Below are 17,824 nucleotides of genomic sequence, written 5' to 3' on the forward strand. Positions count from 1 at the left end.
GGTGTGCTGATCATGACCTTTACATGCCAAAATTATATGCCATTTAATTTAGATTTATAGGGCACGAGAAAAGAGTTAATCAATGTGCTTAAATTATAATTTTATGGTTGTTTTTAAGGATAAAATTCAATGTTTTAAATTTTTCTGAGACTTTTATCTTAAAAGAAAAATGAGATACGGGTGCTCTGTCTGCCTTGTCTCGTGAGAAAATAGGATTTCAAAACGTTATCCTGATGAGAGAAAAAGAAAGAAGAAAGCAAAAAAAAAGAAAAAAAAGAAAGAATGGGTCAAAAAAAATAAAGAAAGAAAGAAAGAAAAAAAAAAAAAAAGTAGAGAGAGCCAAATGGGTGGAGAAATTAGGGCATTTCGTCCTATAAAAATTAAAACCTTGATAAAATTTATTATTTTTATTTTTATTTTAACGGTAATGTGTTTGAGAAGTGATATGACTGTTTGTTAAAGTTCCATTTTTATCATTTTCCGGTGTAACGGTAGAAGAATGGACGGGTGGATTTGGATCACATATGACCTGTTCGACTCAAATGATCTAATAAATATAAAATATTTTACGAACCGTGTTGACCCAAACAAGCCAGGTCCAAATTCAAAGTTCGGACTTCGGACCGAGACATACATTGTGCTGCTTAGCCGAAACAGTAGACATCGCATTCCCCGGGAGAGGAAGAGGGGCGGAAAGATCCGACTCATCGGAAAACGGAGCTCCGAAAGGCCAAGACGCCGGCAAATGTCCTTGGAGACTTCCCTCGTATTACCCTCCCCTTTCCCCTTCTCTCCTGCCTTGTACTCCCCGTAGGAGGAATTCCAGCTACCAGAAGAACGGCGAGAGAATCTCTTCCCTAAAACATCCAATGGACGGTGAGCATACGGTCAAGGTATCATCTCTCTCGCTCCTTCTCTGAAGTTCTGTTTGCGGATTCTATTCTTGTCTTCCTTTTAGGGTTCTATTGGTACTGGATTATTCTGAATTCTCTGCTAATTTGAGGATCGAGAATTTAATTAGCTAGGCTGTGGCTTTTGGTTGTGTACATTTCTCTCTTGATGGTTTCCTTGCCTTTATATTATATATGCGCAGTGATGGAAAACCATTGGAATTTGGACTTTGCTTGTTCTCTTCATAAAGTTGCAATCCACAGTGTTCGCTGTGAAATTGGGCGTTGCGATCCAAGTTTTGTGCAGTTTTTGCCCTCCTGCAATTATTTTCTGATTTCTTTCCTTCTTTCTTTTTGATTCTTGAGCCGATAAGAATCTCTTCTGGATCCTATATAATCTGTTCTCTATAAATTCCTTTTGAACTATTTCTTCTACTAATTTCATTTCTTTTATCTTGTTTTCATGATTATGGAAGGCATGCCTAGGACTCCAATTGTGTTCCTTTTCTTTTCTATGAAATTTCTGCAAGAGTAACAACTGACAAGCTCTTAAGTGAGTTATTGTTAAAAGCTTTAACATGTGGAATACAGTTCGTAATTAATTAGAACTCATATATTTCGCTATGAAGAATGGAATTGATGAAGACATTCAACGTAATTTGAGTGTATGAATGAAGTGGAGCTTTGATGCTAGAGAGTTGACATGAGCAAGGCTGCTGATGTTGTATGAAGTTTCAGAATGCGAGGTGACAGAAGAAGAGTAGGACATATTGAATGAGCATTGCATAGATTATAATGTCTGAATAACTGTATTCTATATCGAAGAACGTTTGGGACAAACATGATATCATGCATAGGAACAAGGGAGGTCATAATAACAAGATACGGCCTATCAAACTGGTAAAGGTTTTAACCAAGTTCTGTTGACTTGACCAGAGCCACACTAATGTAACCTATTTTTAGTTTCACTGGTATAATCAAGCAACCTGCCTTCAAGCAACCTAATCTCATGCTGACTTTCCATTGCTGTTGTTTCTGAACATGGGATTGTCTTGTTCGCGGCCTCATTTAGTATTTGGCACTAGGATTGCTGACTGGTGTGGGCTTTAGACACTTTTTTTTTTCTTCGATGAATGCCATATTTTTAGGGGCTTCATCTAGTAGTTTCCACTTTGAGTTGGCCTCTACAGCCTAATGTGTAAATGTTGGTTATCGGCCCTTGTAACTTGGTAGCACGCACAAACAGTTTGTGTTTCATGGCTTCTATTCCATAGGCCTTACTGCAGCAAAATTCAAGATTTGGTTTTGAAATGGTTTTGGAATCTAGACATAATATTTAGATTAGATCATATTGGAATATTCTATTACTGATCTGTTCCGAGCCACCAAAAAAATTATGCAATTAATATCATAATAAGGCGAAAATATGTATTGGAAAAAAGAAAGGTTGTGATCCATGACAAAGGGGCAAACCTTAAGTCTCATCAGAGAATCAATAACATGGGGACTTCACTGCATTAAACAAAGAAAAATAATAGCATTGAACGATAACTAATACAAAATAGATTGTGTCGTTCTAGTTACCATGTGGTCTCGTTAGCTAATTGGTCCCAACCAGGCATGAATCAAGTTTTTGCTTTTTTATCTGTTTTTAACCAAATTTGCATGTTCGGATTACTAAAGTGTATTGACTTTTTCACTAGACTGCGGGATTTTCTCTCATTACTCTGCACAACCAATTGCTTGGCATATGGATTAGCTAGCAACAGACTTGATGCTGATTCTTGCTTGACCATTAGCTGGATTGTCTTTTAATGTCCTTCAATGAAGAATTGCCTTCCAAGGCTCAATATGTTAGTTCTTTTATGTATGATGACAAGCACATTCATATGATGGAACTTATTTTCGAACATTCATTGTATTTGTATGTAGGAAGAGCACTGTATTGCATCCATATCTGAGGATCATGAGACAACATGTTGGGGCTGTGGGTTGCACCTTCTTCTTGAAACTGATTCAACTATATTCAAGTGTGGATGGTGCGGAGCAATAACCCACCGAAACAAAGCTTTGAGAAAACCTGACAGTATATGCTTTTCTCGTTGGAGAGTTGTGCGGGACCGATTCTTTGTTACTATTCTTCTCTTCTTTGTGTTATTTGTGATATGTAAGTTGCAAACTCATTTCTTTCTGTACTTACTTTACATGTTTGATCAGTAAATTCTTGTTTGCATTTTTTTTAACATCATGATGCTGCATCCAGTTTTTGCATTAAGCTGTTTCATATATATTTTTTTGTCTTCTATTTTGACTCATGACAGGTGCTGGTGTTTGGGGCGTATACCCAGTTGTTTTCTCAATCAGCTATTTTTGTGGGATTTTCCACTCCACATTAACGGCCATTTTGTCTGTCAGTACCATATCTAGCTTCTGCCTGGCAGCCTTTAGGTCTGCTGGCTCACCACGAAACATACTCTGGGGTAGTTATCCAGTTGTGGCAAAAGGTGACCTAGAGAACTACACCTTTTGCATTTACTGTGCAAAGCCAAAGCCCCCAAGAGCACATCATTGCCGTTCATGTAGAATGTGTGTGTTGGATATGGATCATCATTGCCCATTTGTAAGTGAAATGGTTACTTACTGCCCCTTCTTCCACTGTTGAAATTTATTGGACTGAATTTTTCTGAATCGTAACAGAAGATGATGGGTTGATCTAACCATGACCAACTAGTCCTTTCCCATCTTGCTCACCTTATAATTATAAACTTATAATCTTATAACTTTGCTTGGACAGGTGCATTTATAGATCATGCGGATATTTTGGAGGCTGTTAGGTTAGGCACAGATTAGTGCATGGAAGACAGACTCAAAATATACTGCTTGAAATAGAGGCTGCTTTTAAAAGGATGCCAAAGTGCAAGCTTTTATTGTAGGACAGACAGAAGAAAGACAATCATGACATGTGTTGCAGTGCATGGGCCTGAGGTGAATAACAAAATTAGTGAAAAGGGACTTTTGAAGTGGGAATGTGATTACTATGTCATTTCATGGATACATGAAAGGGATTAACTCTGGCAACTTTCTTTAAAGATCAGACTTGCAAATCTAATGCTGCTCAAATTTCTATCAGACTCTGGAATATTTACATTGTAGTTGCTAGTAGTTTCTTTAAGGGTTTGACTTACTCTTTAAGACTCAACACGTTAATTAGATGCCACTTGGTCATCCCAAGATATGGGACTTCTTTGCACTAAACAAACCTAGGTTGGGAATGTTTTAAATTCAGTGGATAAGATCCATAAGGTGTTATCATGTACGAGGAGAGCATCTATTGGTGTTCTGTATTGTTTTTGTCAGATATTGTTATAGATGCTTTATAACTAAGTTGGATAGTTTTAATATTTGTGCAAGAAAGGAAGTTTAGGAGTTGTACCAAGTGATAAAACTTATTGTTATGACATGCAAAGAGAGACAACATTATGTGGAAGATTTCATTTCTTGTAGGGTTGAAAATGGATCGACCAACAATATATCCATATCAATGTGCATTTTTATTTGGCAAATACAATATGGATATGGACATTAATTGTATCCTAAAATTTATATCCATAATTATTTTAAACAGATATCGATACAAATTGAATATTGGCAACATGGATGTAAATGCTGATATAAATTGGACGGTTAAATTTTATGAGTCGTCAAATAAAAAATGTCACTATATGGAAGATAAATTGAAACAAAGGTGTTGATTTTGTCATTCATTTCCCCTTGGAAGTTTATGAGAGCTATATGAGAATAAATAGAATTGCAAATGGAATGGGAAATTTGGGTACAGATATGATAATTGTATATCATCCACTTTTCTTTTATTGATAGAAATAAAGATATGGATATTAGTTGGTGCTATTTGAATTGATATCCAGATTGATTGGGAAATGGAAACAAATCCGGATGGATAAGTACCTGATCCATTTTCTCCTCTAGTTTCCATGGTAGAGAAAATCTTACTAACCTAGATGAATCTCCTAATAAGAGATTGAGAAAGGCATTCCTTGATAGAGCATGCAACATTTGATTGGAGCTGATCTTGATCTGTAAGATTTTTTTTTTCATTGAACAGATGGACTTTTTAATTATGGTTATGGTTATCGAATAATTGTGGTAGCATTTTATTATTTAGATTTGCTTAACTGTATGTTTTAAGATTACATGTTCATATATAAATTAAAATGCATGTAACAATGCAGTGAAAACCAATTAATCTAGTAAACTACATCACTCCTGTAAGCATGATAAGAACATCTGTTGGGAGTTCATGCAGATTCATTTATACGGTTTACTTTCTCTTCAGATAGGCAATTGCGTTGGAGCAGCAAACCACCTGTTTTTCATTGCATTCCTTATCTCTGCAATCATTAGTTGCACTTACGTTGTCCTGATAACACTATTTGCTGGGTTTCATACCTGGCCTCCTTTGGAGTTTAGAACACTTGGCTCAACTGGCTTCCACAATGTGAGTGGTACGAGGTTAGCAAAGGAGATCATCGCGGCCTTAGCTAGCTCAGCACTGCGCTTGTCAGCAAGAGGCCTTGTTCTTATTTATTTGGCATTTGCATGCCTGTCTGTGGAGATTGGTTTAAGTGCATTGTTGTGGCAGCAGCTCCATTACATCTATGAAGGTAGAACTTTCATCAACCGCATAAATTCACAGAATGTTTGGCATGGAGAAAAGGGGTTCCAAAACCTTTTGCGTTTTTTTCGTTGTCCATATTCAGTTTTGAGGGTATCACTGGGTCCTGCAAATGCTGGAAAGTTTCAGGACACATCAAGCTCCAAGATCTTGTAGAGGTAACTGAAAACTATTCTATATTTTTTCATTGTAGATAACACAGTTAAATCATTCCTTATGAGTTGCCTCTGTATAATGTTACAAAGTGACCATCCTTAGTGGCATAATAATTTATACCCTTTCGGCCTAGAGTTATGATTGCATACTGTGTATTAGTTATATGCACTGGCCATCCATAAGTTAATGGGATAACTTTTATATCTGACATCTTATTTTTATGTGTTGGTTATTGGTGTATGTATTCTGTTTTAATTATTTCCACAACCAATGCCAAGGAGCCTTCTTTTTTCCCATGGACCTTAATGCAAAACTTTGCTCTTAAAGAATTTCTTCTTATACATTTTTACTAAAACATGGTGATGCTGATTTGCAGAATGATACTTAGATATTCTAAATGATGTGCACTTTTGGAGTTTGCGTTGTGGCATACCCTGCTTACCAAGATGTCAAATGCCAGAACCAAGCAGTCTCTTATGCTGTTCGATAGGCTAACCAGGTAGCAGATACTTTCAACTGAGTTTGAGGGCATTCTGGTATAGAGAAAAACTGAACGGATTGGCATCTAGCTGGAATTTTTTTCTATTTTCTTTCCGTAATATTGCAATCTACCAGGCTTAGTTATTACTGTGCTTACTGTCTTCATCAGTGTAAGGTCTTCTGTTGCTAAATTAAATACTTTAAATGCAAAAACTCGATTTTCACTCCTAGATTCTTGTTGTACAAGTCCTCGACATTATTTACATGTAGGCTGTGCTATGTTCGACCATCATAGACCTATGAATTATTGTCGTAACTGCATGATATTATATAAGAAGTTTTGGATGCTTTATTGAGAAGGGTGGCTCTTCTTACGTGAACATAACAAACTTAATTCAGTACGTAGCAGAATATGCTGCAAAGAGTGCTGAGTATATGGAGGCTTAGTGTTTTTTTTTTTTTAAGATGTGCGGTGCTCAATTATTATAAGCAAGGTCTCAGGGGTTATTTTAGTTATCTATTTATTTCTTTATCTCTTAATAGATATTTGATGTGTCAATTTTTTTAATAAAATAAACTTCTATTGAAAAGTTAGAAAAATCACATTTCATAACCCTCTTTCTATTGATTTGTGCAGTAGGTTCTTGAAGCAAGAGCAATGATATGAATCAAAAGATCTTTAAAACGATTTACTAAAATGCAAGGCAAGATTCATTTGAACCATTAAGACAGGTGTTGGGCGATGGGCAATAGTGTTTCTATGATTAGAATTTGATCGGTTAGCAATGTTGAAGAATGATAGTCGACTAGGAGTTTGTGGAAACCGACAGTGCTCGAGAACAATATGCGACAAACAACCATCTCAACGCTCAGAATATAAACCTCTAGTTAGGTGAGTCTAGGAAGAGCCATGAAAGGAATAAAAGCTTGTCCAAAAGGTTTTTTAGTGAGCGATGACCCTTTTTTCGCTTTCTACAAGATTAGAAGATCGCATATAGTTGGGAGTATCCTTTTAAGAATTTCATGAGATTATATGCCTTCTTCTTCAAGTTTGGATCTCTTGCATGCATCTTTTGCACCTCGGAGCTGTGCATGCATGGATTGCCGGCCGCTAAGCCATCCGTCTTGGAAACGGAAGGCTCTCACTGCTTTTGGAAATTGAAACTGTCATCTTTGAGTTTGCAAGCACTCCAAGTGGGGAGATTGTGCTAGAGAGACTTTGGTTTCCGAGATGGGTGTTGTGACGGCAATCCAGGCATGCACAATCCTCTATGATGCATAAAAAGAACCACGAAGGGTCCCTCTTTTGTTGTCTTCAAAAGGTTGGCATCGTTATCGCCTTGTTAGTTGTGATTGGTTCTATTGGCCATTGATATAGCTCAATAAGCTTTTATGGTAAAACCTAGTGTATTGGGCTATGGAGTGGTAGTGGCTTCCCACTTATTTGATGTTAATGGTTGAGCATTCTGGATATCCTACCATTCTTATTAGCTCGCCCCTATGACTACATTTAGCAACTAGAAGTCCTAGATTCAATTTTCGGATGGTACATCTCTAGAACTTCAACATGAACAATGATGATGGATTTTCCTGCTTGTCTCCAGTAATTCCTAGCAACAAATTAGCATCTTGGACGAGGATTTGAAAACCGGACAGGCCAGAAGCTATGTCTTTGGCTCTTCTTTAGCTAGAAGAAACGCATCAACTAAAACCATGGTCCATGTCAGGCTCGAACCCTTGCTAGCACTAGCTATGTTAGATGCCACGCATGGCATTGGGCTTTTTTTTTTTTGTGGTATGTGAGGACGGCTATAACAACGAGTCCTAGTATAAATGTAGCCAGCCACTCGTGTCACTCACAAAATATTACCAATGTTCACAGAAAAAGTAATCGTAGACTCCCACAGAACAGCTTCATATTGCTTAGCCCCATAAGTGGCAACCTAGTTGGCAGCATTCTTTCGCTCCTGTAAATATGTTGGCTTTATAGAAGGCGAGCAATAAAATAAGCCTCAGGATAAAATGGGTGTGCATCCTCATAATTTTTTTTTAACTAGTTATCCAAAAAAAAATTACTATTTTTATTTTTTTTACTAAAATAAATATCCATACAAGCCTAGTAGGAATATATCCAAAATAATAAAAAAAATAATAAATTTCAGAATACTCTAAATAGCTTTCTCTCTCCAATCCACGGAACTGAGTCTTCTTCCAAGATTATGTTATCCGTTCCGGATCCTTGGATCAACTTGGGCATATGGAAGTTAGGTTGTATACTTGTATCTTATGCCGAGTATACCAGCTCAACGGTAAACCGAGTTAATAATAACCTGCTACGTGTCCGTGAGTAAAATAATAAAAAATCAAACAAGCCCTGACTTGGATGGTGTGTTTCCGCAAGATAGGGGCGCTATCGGGGAAGGGGAGGCGGCAGGAGACGGAGTCGGCCGTGGCAGAGGCTCGGGGCAAAAGGGGTGGACCGCGACGTCAACGGAGGTGATGGTCTCGGAGAGGATGCGGATGCGAAGCGGAGGGACTGGGAGCGGCACCGGTACATGAGGCCTTGGGGGCGGCGGTGGCGGTGTCGTCCATGGCGGAGGTGGAGAAAGCTTTGAGGGGATGCGGAGGCTGAGGTCGAGGCGGAAGGGGAAGGAGGAGAGGCGTTCCTTAGGAACTCAAGCACCCGGGCGATGATGTTGAAGAGAGTTAGCTCGTTGTTGGAGCCTTTGAAAGGCGTGACGCCGTAGAGGAGCTCGATGAAGACGCCGAGGGCACACCAAGTCAGTTGGCCCTCGCCGGAGATGTTCTCAAGGGCGAGATACTCGTCTGTGCCGATGAAGGACACGGAGCGAACGTCCACAGGCTCGACGACGAGCTCAAGGCTGCTGGCGTGGCCGTGGCAGCCAAGCTTCCAGCAGCGGCGATGCCTGGGAAGGAAGTGGGAGCCGGCGGGTATGATGCAGGTGGGGAGGAAGCAGGAGGCCGCGGGCTGGTGGTGGTGGTCGGATGCGGAGGTGGTCCCGGCGGAGGAGGGCGGGGTGGGGAAAGGGTTGTGGTTGGAGATGAGGTGGGAGAGACTCGAGCACTCGGCTTTACACACACACACACACACACACACACACACACTCATATTTAAAGGGCATGCATTCAAGCAAATCTAGTAAAAAATAATCTGAACTCCATTTTTTAGTGATTTATAAGTGCTAAGTTGTTTATTTGTTGAGGAAGAAATTTTGAAAAGATGACATGATTTATTCTATAAAATTGAAATTAATATAGAATGCATGATAATACTGATATTTTTTATCACCCTCTTCCATTAAGAATAATTCAATTATCTTAATTGAATTTCACCTTTACCGTTTGAGCATGTGCCCCAAATTAAATATAATTCAATCACAAGCTTTGGGGTATATACACGAATAGTAGAAGTCAATTTCAGTAAAGGTAATTCAGGTACTCTTGATTGAAGAGGGTGATAAAAGAATTAATATTATAATGCTGCCCATGTTGACATCAAATTTTATAGAAAAAGTCATGATGTCTTTGTAAAATTTTCGTCTCAATAAATGAATAATTCACCGTTTATAAATCACTAAAAGCTATTTCACTGATCTAAACTTCTATAAATAATTTAAATTTAATGTGCTTAAATATTTCAAAAATAATGAAGAATATATAGCTGTATAGATCCGCTAATAATCATTGCATGAAATTCAATTGAAAGAATAGAGTTACCAAAATGATCATCCAATATTCCAATTTGACTAAGCTAAAATCTTAAACAAAGAAAAATTGAAAATGCTATTTAGTTTTTATTTGGACTTGTCATTCGACCAAGCCATAAAAGACTTGGCAAGTATCAACTAAGTTTTTATCATTTTTAATAGATTTTTTTTGAGTGTTTATCCTTCTAAATATGAGAAATTGCATAAATACCCTCGTATGGTTACTATTTATGCATGTACCTTTATGAAATTTTTGTTTGTATGTTTACTTATAAGGATATTTCAGTCATTTTAACTTTAAACTATTTATTTTTTTAATGATGTTACATGGTATAAATATATGTGCTAAATATATATATATATATGCAAAATCGATGTTTTATGAAAATATATATGCAAATAGTAATTTATAAAAGTATTAAAATAATTGTAAGGGTTTTCTGCATACATATGCTCCTAAATATTCAAATTTGTGTAAATATCCTGCCAAAATTGATATTTGCATGTATAACCTCATCAAACACTTGTTTTGTATGCATATCCTTCTTTTTTTTACGTGTGTACCCATGCCATCGAACGTTGTTAAGAAGTTAGCGGTTTGAAATTGAAATGATTAAAATACCTTTAACGAATAAATATATAATAAGAAACATTTATAAGGGTATACAAGCAAATAACAATTTTTGAGAATATTCATGCAATTTCACATATCTAGAAGGGTATACACGTAATTTTTTTTGAATTTTTGCATAAATACCTTTCTAAATATATGAATTTGCATGAATACCCTCTAAATCGATATATACATGCATGCCCTCATAAAATACTATTTTTATATGAATATTTTTGATAGTGATTTAGCTAACGTGATTAGCCAAAATTATATTTATTTAAATAAAAAATTAGTTAAAATTATGAAAGTATCTTTTTACCCTTGAAGCGGGTAACAGTTTAATGAGTCTCATTGGAAATTAATATCTCTAGCTTCTTTTACAAATTTTTATCTCTCTCAATCCTCTCTTTCACGTTTCTGTCCGAACTCAAAATCATTTCTCCAACTCCCTTCTCCACCATATAGACAGCCTTTCACTGTATCATTTTTTATATCATGATGGCCAAGTTCTATCTTTAGCTTTATAAATTATTTAAAGAAAGTGTTATGAAAGATTTGCAATATTTATCTTTTAGTGTATGAGATTTTTAATATTTATCTTTTAAGCCAAAAAAAATTTTGTGTGCAGGCTGGTGGTTGATTTAATATTACCGTGACAAGATAGGCTCCATACACTAGATTTTTTCTTTTTCTAGAAAATTGAATCTCTAAAGAAAAATAGAATAATTCCATAATTAGTGAAAGAACTTTCATAAATTTTTTGATTATCTAATTATTGAATGAATCTATTTCTTGAGTAATATGTTCACAGAACATTGAGGAGCAGATATCAGATAAATTTGATTGTATACCTTTATAATTTTTTTTTTTTTGCATGTGTATCCATTAAGGATATTTCAGTCATTTTCAATTTTAAACCGCTAATTTTTTGACAACGTCAGATGGTATGGGCACATATGCAAGAAAAAAAAGAAAAAAAGAGCAGACATGTAAAACAAATATTTTATAAGGGTACACATGTAAATATCAATTTTGAAAGGATATTTAGGTAAATTTTAATATTTAGAAGGATATGTATATAATTAAAAAATCTAAATATTTAGAAAGATGTATATATATATATATATATTTATATATTTAGGAGAATATATATTAAAAAAATAATTTTAAATATTTTGGAAGATGTGTGTGTATATATTCTTGATCTGGATGTTCCCATGGTGCGGTGTTATTGGTCTGATGTATCGTTAAATTTGTACATCAGGTGTAGAATTAATATAATTTGTTCTTTAATACGGATTAGATCAAAAGGGAGCTAGCCTTCTTTGGCTCTGCAAGACAGAATCGTGAAGCTTAAAGACCTAATCGAGGATAAAAATGGAAAGAGCACTGACGCAGTACCTCTCTGCACCTATTTGTTGGTCTGGTTAGGGGGAGAAGACATGACGTGTACCCCATTCACGTAATGGTCCAATTTAAAATAAGATGCGTGTCAACTCTTCTCTACCGCCCCACGCTAAACGCGCGCACATTGAGCAAGAATTTCGACGTGCACGGGACACCCGTTATAGCAAAAATAACGTATGCACATTCGTCACCTCAACTCCAGCCACCAAGAATATATTTTCTACCCATTGTGGCTGGCCCTACGAGGACTGAGGAGTGCTCCATGTATCCGACTTCAAGGAATGGGCTGCTATTTGTTCCAAGAGCGCACCTCCATGTCCACTCTTCTGTAGCTGCGAACATCTCTTTTAGTCTGGTATTCGTCGTCCGAGAAGGCTCTGTTTTCCCTCCTCCTTTCCCCGTCCTTCCGGTCTCCTCTTCTTCTTCCTGTCTTTTTTTTTTGCTTCCAGTTTGCTTATTTTCTCCGACTCTAATGTTTCTTTTGTCTCTTCTTTCTTGTGCTTATAAGATTTATTCAGTAAAATTCCATTGGGACGACTGGGCCAAGTTCTAAGTTCTAACCCTCCCTCCTTTGAGACAAAAAGAGAGATCTTTAGACAATTCCAGGCATTTCTCCAACACCATGGCCAACCTCCACTTTGTTCTAATCCCATGGCTGGGCCAAGGCCACATGATCCCCATGGTGGACATCGCCCGCCTACTCGCCGAGCATGGCGTGACGGTCTCCGTCATCACCACCCCCGTCAATGCGGCCCGCATCCAATCCACCATCGACCGCATCTCCGCCTCCGGCCTCCTCGTCCATTTCGTTACCCTCCGCTTCCCCGCGGCCGAATTTGGCCTTCCGGAGGGCTGCGAGAACGTCGACAGCATCCCTTCCCGTGACTTGATCCCCAATTTCTTCCGAGCAACCAAGTATCTACGAGGGCCTCTGCTGCAATATCTTCGCAGCCGCTCGTCACTCGCTCCGAGCTGCATGATCATCGACGTCGGGCAAGCATGGGCTCATGGAGTTGCTCGAGAGCTCGGAGTCCCTCGCCTCGCCTTCAATGGCTACTCTTGCCTCACCCTCTTGAGCTTGCACAACTTGTACCATTACAGAACGCATGAGACCATGCCCTCGATGTCGCATTCTTTCATCCTGCCGGGATTGCCTCATCGGATCGAGATGACGAGGTGGAAGTTACCGAGGCAGTTCCATGAGGACAACCCGCACCTGGAGATCTACAAGGAGGTCAGAGATGCTGAAGTGATGGCAGATGGAGTGATCGTGAACAGCTTTGATGATTTGGAGCCAGGATATACAGAATGCCTCGAGAAGGCGACCGGGAAGAAGGCGTGGACCATTGGGTCAGTCTCCCTTCGTAACAAAGGAAGGTTGGACATGGCAGAGAGGGGGAATAAGTCATCGGTCGACAAGGAGCAGTGCTTAGATTGGCTAGATTCGAAGAAACCGAAGTCGGTGATCTACGTTAGCTTTGGCAGCATGGGCAGCTTCTCATCCTCGCAGCTGAGAGAGACGGGCGCCGGCCTGCTCGCTTCGAACAGGCCTTTTATTTGGATGATCAAGGCGGAGCAGAAGCTTTTGGAGGAGGTGGAGAGGTGGCTTCTGGAAAGGATCGAAGGGAGGGTGGATTCAAGGTGTCTTTTGATCAAGGGGTGGGCGCCACAGGTGATGATCCTGTCGCACCCGGCGGTCGGAGGGTTTGTGACTCACTGTGGGTGGAACTCGACGCTGGAGGGCGTGTGCGCAGGCGTGCCAATGGCAACCTGGCCGCTCTTCGCCGAGCAGTTCCTTAATGAGAAGTTGATCGTGGAGCTTTTGGGGATCGGCGTGGCGGTCGGAGCCGAAATGCCGACCGAGTGGGGGAAAACGGGGGAGGAGGGTGGAGCGATGGTGAAGAGAGAGCAGCTGACTAAGGCTGTAGAGAGGCTGATGGATGAAGGGGAGGAAGGGGACGAGAGGAGGAGGAGAGCAAAGGAGTTAGGGGAGAAAGCAAAGAAGGCTATGGAGGAGGGTGGGTCCTCCTATTTGAGCATGACACGCTTGATTCAGTACGTCGCAGAGAAAGCTGGTGAGAAGGCTATGGAGAATTTTAGTGCTTATTAGGTGGAGGATACCTGAAGGTTTGGGTTGTTTTGATTTGTTTGGTCGCCAATGTGCTATTTATGTAGCTCTTTTAATATAAAAAGTTACGTTGAAAAATCTGCCTCAAAAAAAAAAAATACTTAAGTTGAAAAATAACAAAATTTTGATGGAACTGCATGCTTCTATTTCTCTTTAATGCTAGAAAGCTGTTTTGCTGTTCTATCTGAATGATTCCTGAGGAACTCATTGGCAATGTGTTGATTAAGATCGAAGGATTGGATGAATCATGATTGCCTACATGTTTAGAACGCATGCAAGCTTAAAAAGAACGCAGTTTGGACCACCCATCTCTTGCATCCAGAAGGAATTAAGCACGAATGAACATGATCACTCTCAGAATTCTTCTCAAGAAATAAAATAATTTTTTCTTTAAAAAAAAACTCTCACAGAATCAGTGAGAAAAAGGGTCTGCGACCTAAATGATCACGTTAGTAACATTCCTTGGATATGTTGAGAAAAGTTGAAACTTGAAAGATACTTTAAGAATATGATTACTTGCACGCAACATACGGCATATATATATATATATATATACCCGCAAGTGTAACAAGCTAATTTGCACCCACAGCTTGCACGTTTTCTGTAATTTATTTAAGCTAATTAATTAGTGATACAACTGTAATCCTACACAGTAATTTAGATATTTATGTTCTTTCCATTTTGTCCAATGGTAGGCTAGTCTTCTCCCTATTGGTCTCATGGAGAAAATAACAGAAGTTCCCAAAAAGCCAACTACAAAATTCCATTTCAGCATTTTCGCAATTGACAAAAGCTACAAAATTCAACCGTCAACAAAGAGAGAGAGAGAGAGAGAGAGAGAGAGAGAGAGAAGGAAAGAAAAGCTATGGTGTTCATGAATAACCAACACCTGTTTTGATCTAATGTATACAATTAAACACATCTTGAGTAGATGTATTAATTTCTTTTGGAAAGCATTAACCAACTACAAAATTCCATTTCAGCATTTTCGCAATTGACAAAAGCTACAAAATTCAACCGTCAACAAAGAGAGAGAGAGAGAGAGAGAGAGAGAGAGAGAGAGAGAGAGAGAGAGAGAGAGAGAGAGAGAAGAAAAGAAAAGCTATGGTGTTCATGAATAACCAACACCTGTTTTGATCTAATGTATACAATTAAACACATCTTGAGTAGATGTATTAATTTCTTTTGGAAAGCATTAAAAGACGCTCTCTATTCTAAGTAAACATTACCAGTGGTTAGGCATGAGACTCGACTCCCTCTAGACATCCTCATGCAAGTATGAGTACTTACCAATAGCTTCTGCCAGTCATGGGAGCCCAAGAGTTGATGGAGGTGTCCTTCCCTGCATTGCAAATGGTGGAGATGGGAGCCAAACACAGTCCTCTACTTCTCAAGTCCTCTTTACCTCCCATTTCCGTAATTTCATAGCTCTGGAAAGCATAAGAAAAAATATTCATAACTGAAAATTGAAATTTGCCATCAAGGATTGCTAGGAACGAAGAGAAAAATTCAAGAAATTTCTTTCGGAAATTTGAAAGACTTTTGACCTCAAATTAATGCAATGTTCATGTGTCAATGATCACAATTTGGTTAGTTTTAGTTTCGTTCCATGATTATGTGGAGCTCTAGTTTGCTTAACAGCAGCAACACCAGCTAACCGATCCATATCATCACCTTGGTTAACTTTTATCACATATTTTGCCGTAAATCAATAACATTCAAGTCTCTAGGTGATATTAATTAGAATTTGATGGCTAATTAATACAGAAAAGATACAAACCATCTTCACATATGGAGAGCATAGTACCTGAAATTAGAATTGAAAAATGTAAGATTCATCATTTATGAACAACTCATGATAATCCATCTATAACAAAATGGCAGTTTCTAAAAGCTTTCTGGGGTCCAATAACATACAGTCAACTGCTCATGAAGACATTTGATGTATTCAATTGCATCCAACAACACGGAGGCCGTGTCAGTCTGAAAAGATGCATATATCCAAAGAATGAATTGAATAAGGATTCTAGTTTAGTGGCAGGAAGGAACAGGAGTGATCATTTTGGTATTCAGCTTATCATCTAGTTTTTGAGCACGTAAACAGTCATCAGTTCCGAATATTTGCACCTTCCCGAATGGTGAAACCAGCTGCTGCAGCGCGGCGATTCTGTCACCAAGTTTCTCTTTTCGAACCTGGAAGACCGAAATATAGCATGGTATAGTTATGAGTTCTTCGGCTTTCTACGCGCAAGATTGTTTGTAGACTTACCTTAAGTGGTGTAATACGGGAGGTTATGGGTTTTTCCAACTGCTTTTGTCGAAAAGAAAAGCTGCAGTTATCAGGAGATGGCTTCTTAATTCGATTGTTATCGCGTAATAATGGATGTTCTCTCTGATTCAGCAGAGGAAAAGGTGGGCACGCTCCTCCTTCAGTGTTCTTAAGCAACGAAAATGGAATCTTTGCGGAAAAACGATGAAGTGGTTGCACTGAATGCTGCCGATGGTTGTCTTCTTTGATGGCTTGGACAGGTGCTGCTTCTGCAATCCAATCGCTCATATAAGAGCTGCTTCGGCCGCTACAAATTGGAGGAAAGAAAGCAGAAAGAAAGAAGTCATATTGGCCTATTTTTCTAGCTCAACGTATACGTAAAGTAATTAGCAACTACAAGTCGTGTTTTTCCTCCCTTTTTCCCTAGAAGAAAAGTACACTAACTACACAAAGAAATCAAATGATCAGTGCGAGGCAAATTAAGAAAAGGCTGGACAACATAAGCTCAACCTTGGATTCCTCTTTCTCGATTAAGGGACCAAACTTACATGGACGTGAATCCAGTTATCACGCAGAACATAACATGTTGTTGGAAGGTAAAAAAGTGGGAAGATCATCAATGATACTCACAAAATCTCATTGTTCCAAGCTCTTGAAGGATCACCGGTCTCAAGAAACGATGTTGAGGATGTGCAAACTATGGGATCATTTGCAGGCAAACTGACCCATTGTTGCATCTCCGACATCCGTCCGCCTCCATGCGTCTCTCCACCCATTAATCCACTGTCATACATTAGTTTCCCTTCATAGAGTGTAGTCTCAGGCAATCCTGGAGAATGGTCTCATGTTTGAACTACACTCTTAGTTCAAAGATCTTTTTTTCTAGATCTCTCTTTGGACTCTAGCTTGAATTTTGCTTGCCGGTGGACCCCAAACATCAGCGTCCAAGGAAAATTGAGTGGGACAGGGAATATGGGCATAGGAAACTTTGGGAAAAGGAGGAAAATCTCTTGCATCATTAGTCAAGTTGATCGAACCTTTAAGCAGAAGCGGCCATGCATTTGGTCTTAACAAAAAATAAAATTCTTGGTTTGGTTTCTGGTGTCCTTTCTGGCGTCAGAGGGAAGAGCCATCGTTTTCTTCTTTTTTTACTTGGAGGTGTGGGTTGTAAAGTAGGAGGGAGAAGCTTTTTTTCTTTTTTACTTGGAGGTGTGGGCTGTAAAGTAGGAGAAGCTTTTTGGAAAGAGTCTGCCATGGTGAAAGGCCCATCTATAAAGCAGAGAGCTTTATGAATACTTGAAGAGAAGTGCTTAAGTAATTTGAAAAAGAATTAAAAGAGGAATGCTTACGTAAGATAAAATATAAAAAAAAAAGCGTGGCGTCGCCCGGACTCGAACCGGAGACCTTCAGTGTGTTAGACTGACGTGATAACCAACTACACCACGACACCGCTTAGAAAA

General features: G+C 38.7%; 2 protein-coding genes, 1 non-coding gene and 1 pseudogene across 8 annotated transcripts; 2 read left to right on the forward strand and 2 right to left on the reverse strand.

The window, feature by feature from the left end:
- The first annotated feature begins 449 nt into the window (after nt 1-449).
- On the forward strand, nt 450-6,449 carry LOC103717047 (protein S-acyltransferase 11-like). Of its 2 annotated transcripts, XM_088712070.2 has the most exons (6): nt 450-893; nt 2,823-3,057; nt 3,212-3,510; nt 5,245-5,572; nt 5,669-5,741; nt 6,116-6,449. In XM_088712070.2, exons 1-5 carry the CDS (start codon nt 870-872, stop codon nt 5,737-5,739), a joined length of 957 nt encoding a protein of 318 aa, XP_088568196.2. In that variant the 5' UTR covers nt 450-869; the 3' UTR covers nt 5,740-5,741; nt 6,116-6,449. The 2 variants fall into 2 exon arrangements, with proteins under 2 accessions (XP_088568196.2, XP_088568195.2); XM_088712069.2 differs by having other exon boundaries at nt 463-893; nt 5,245-5,741.
- A 5,737-nt stretch (nt 6,450-12,186) lies between these two features.
- LOC103717036 (UDP-glycosyltransferase 73C6 pseudogene) lies at nt 12,187-14,217 on the forward strand (annotated as a pseudogene). 3 transcript variants are annotated; one of them, XR_015974062.2, is made up of 2 exons: nt 12,187-12,322; nt 12,476-14,217. The product of XR_015974062.2 is annotated as a UDP-glycosyltransferase 73C6 pseudogene, transcript variant X2 (transcript). The 3 variants fall into 3 exon arrangements; XR_015974061.2 differs by having other exon boundaries at nt 12,188-12,376; XR_015974063.2 differs by having other exon boundaries at nt 12,188-12,376; nt 12,486-14,217.
- A 614-nt stretch (nt 14,218-14,831) lies between these two features.
- Nucleotides 14,832-17,229, reverse strand: LOC103717025 (uncharacterized). 2 transcript variants are annotated; one of them, XM_088712618.2, is made up of 6 exons: nt 16,995-17,229; nt 16,365-16,671; nt 16,223-16,288; nt 16,013-16,078; nt 15,876-15,902; nt 14,832-15,525 (listed from the first exon to the last, which is right to left on the reverse strand). In XM_088712618.2, exons 1-6 carry the CDS (start codon nt 17,156-17,158, stop codon nt 15,382-15,384), a joined length of 774 nt encoding a protein of 257 aa, XP_088568744.2. In that variant the 5' UTR covers nt 17,159-17,229; the 3' UTR covers nt 14,832-15,381. The 2 variants fall into 2 exon arrangements, with proteins under 2 accessions (XP_088568744.2, XP_088568745.2); XM_088712619.2 differs by lacking the exons at nt 15,876-15,902; nt 16,013-16,078.
- A 511-nt stretch (nt 17,230-17,740) lies between these two features.
- Nucleotides 17,741-17,814, reverse strand: TRNAV-AAC (transfer RNA valine (anticodon AAC)). Its single transcript has one exon. It is a non-coding gene; the product is annotated as a tRNA-Val (tRNA).
- Nucleotides 17,815-17,824: the final 10 nt, after the last annotated feature.

The sequence above is a fragment of the Phoenix dactylifera genome, chromosome 16 (genome assembly GCF_051530095.1).
Source record: "Phoenix dactylifera cultivar Ajwa chromosome 16, Ajwa_hap1_PhDact_Kaust_v1.1, whole genome shotgun sequence".
Classification (NCBI taxonomy): domain Eukaryota; kingdom Viridiplantae; phylum Streptophyta; class Magnoliopsida; order Arecales; family Arecaceae; genus Phoenix; species Phoenix dactylifera.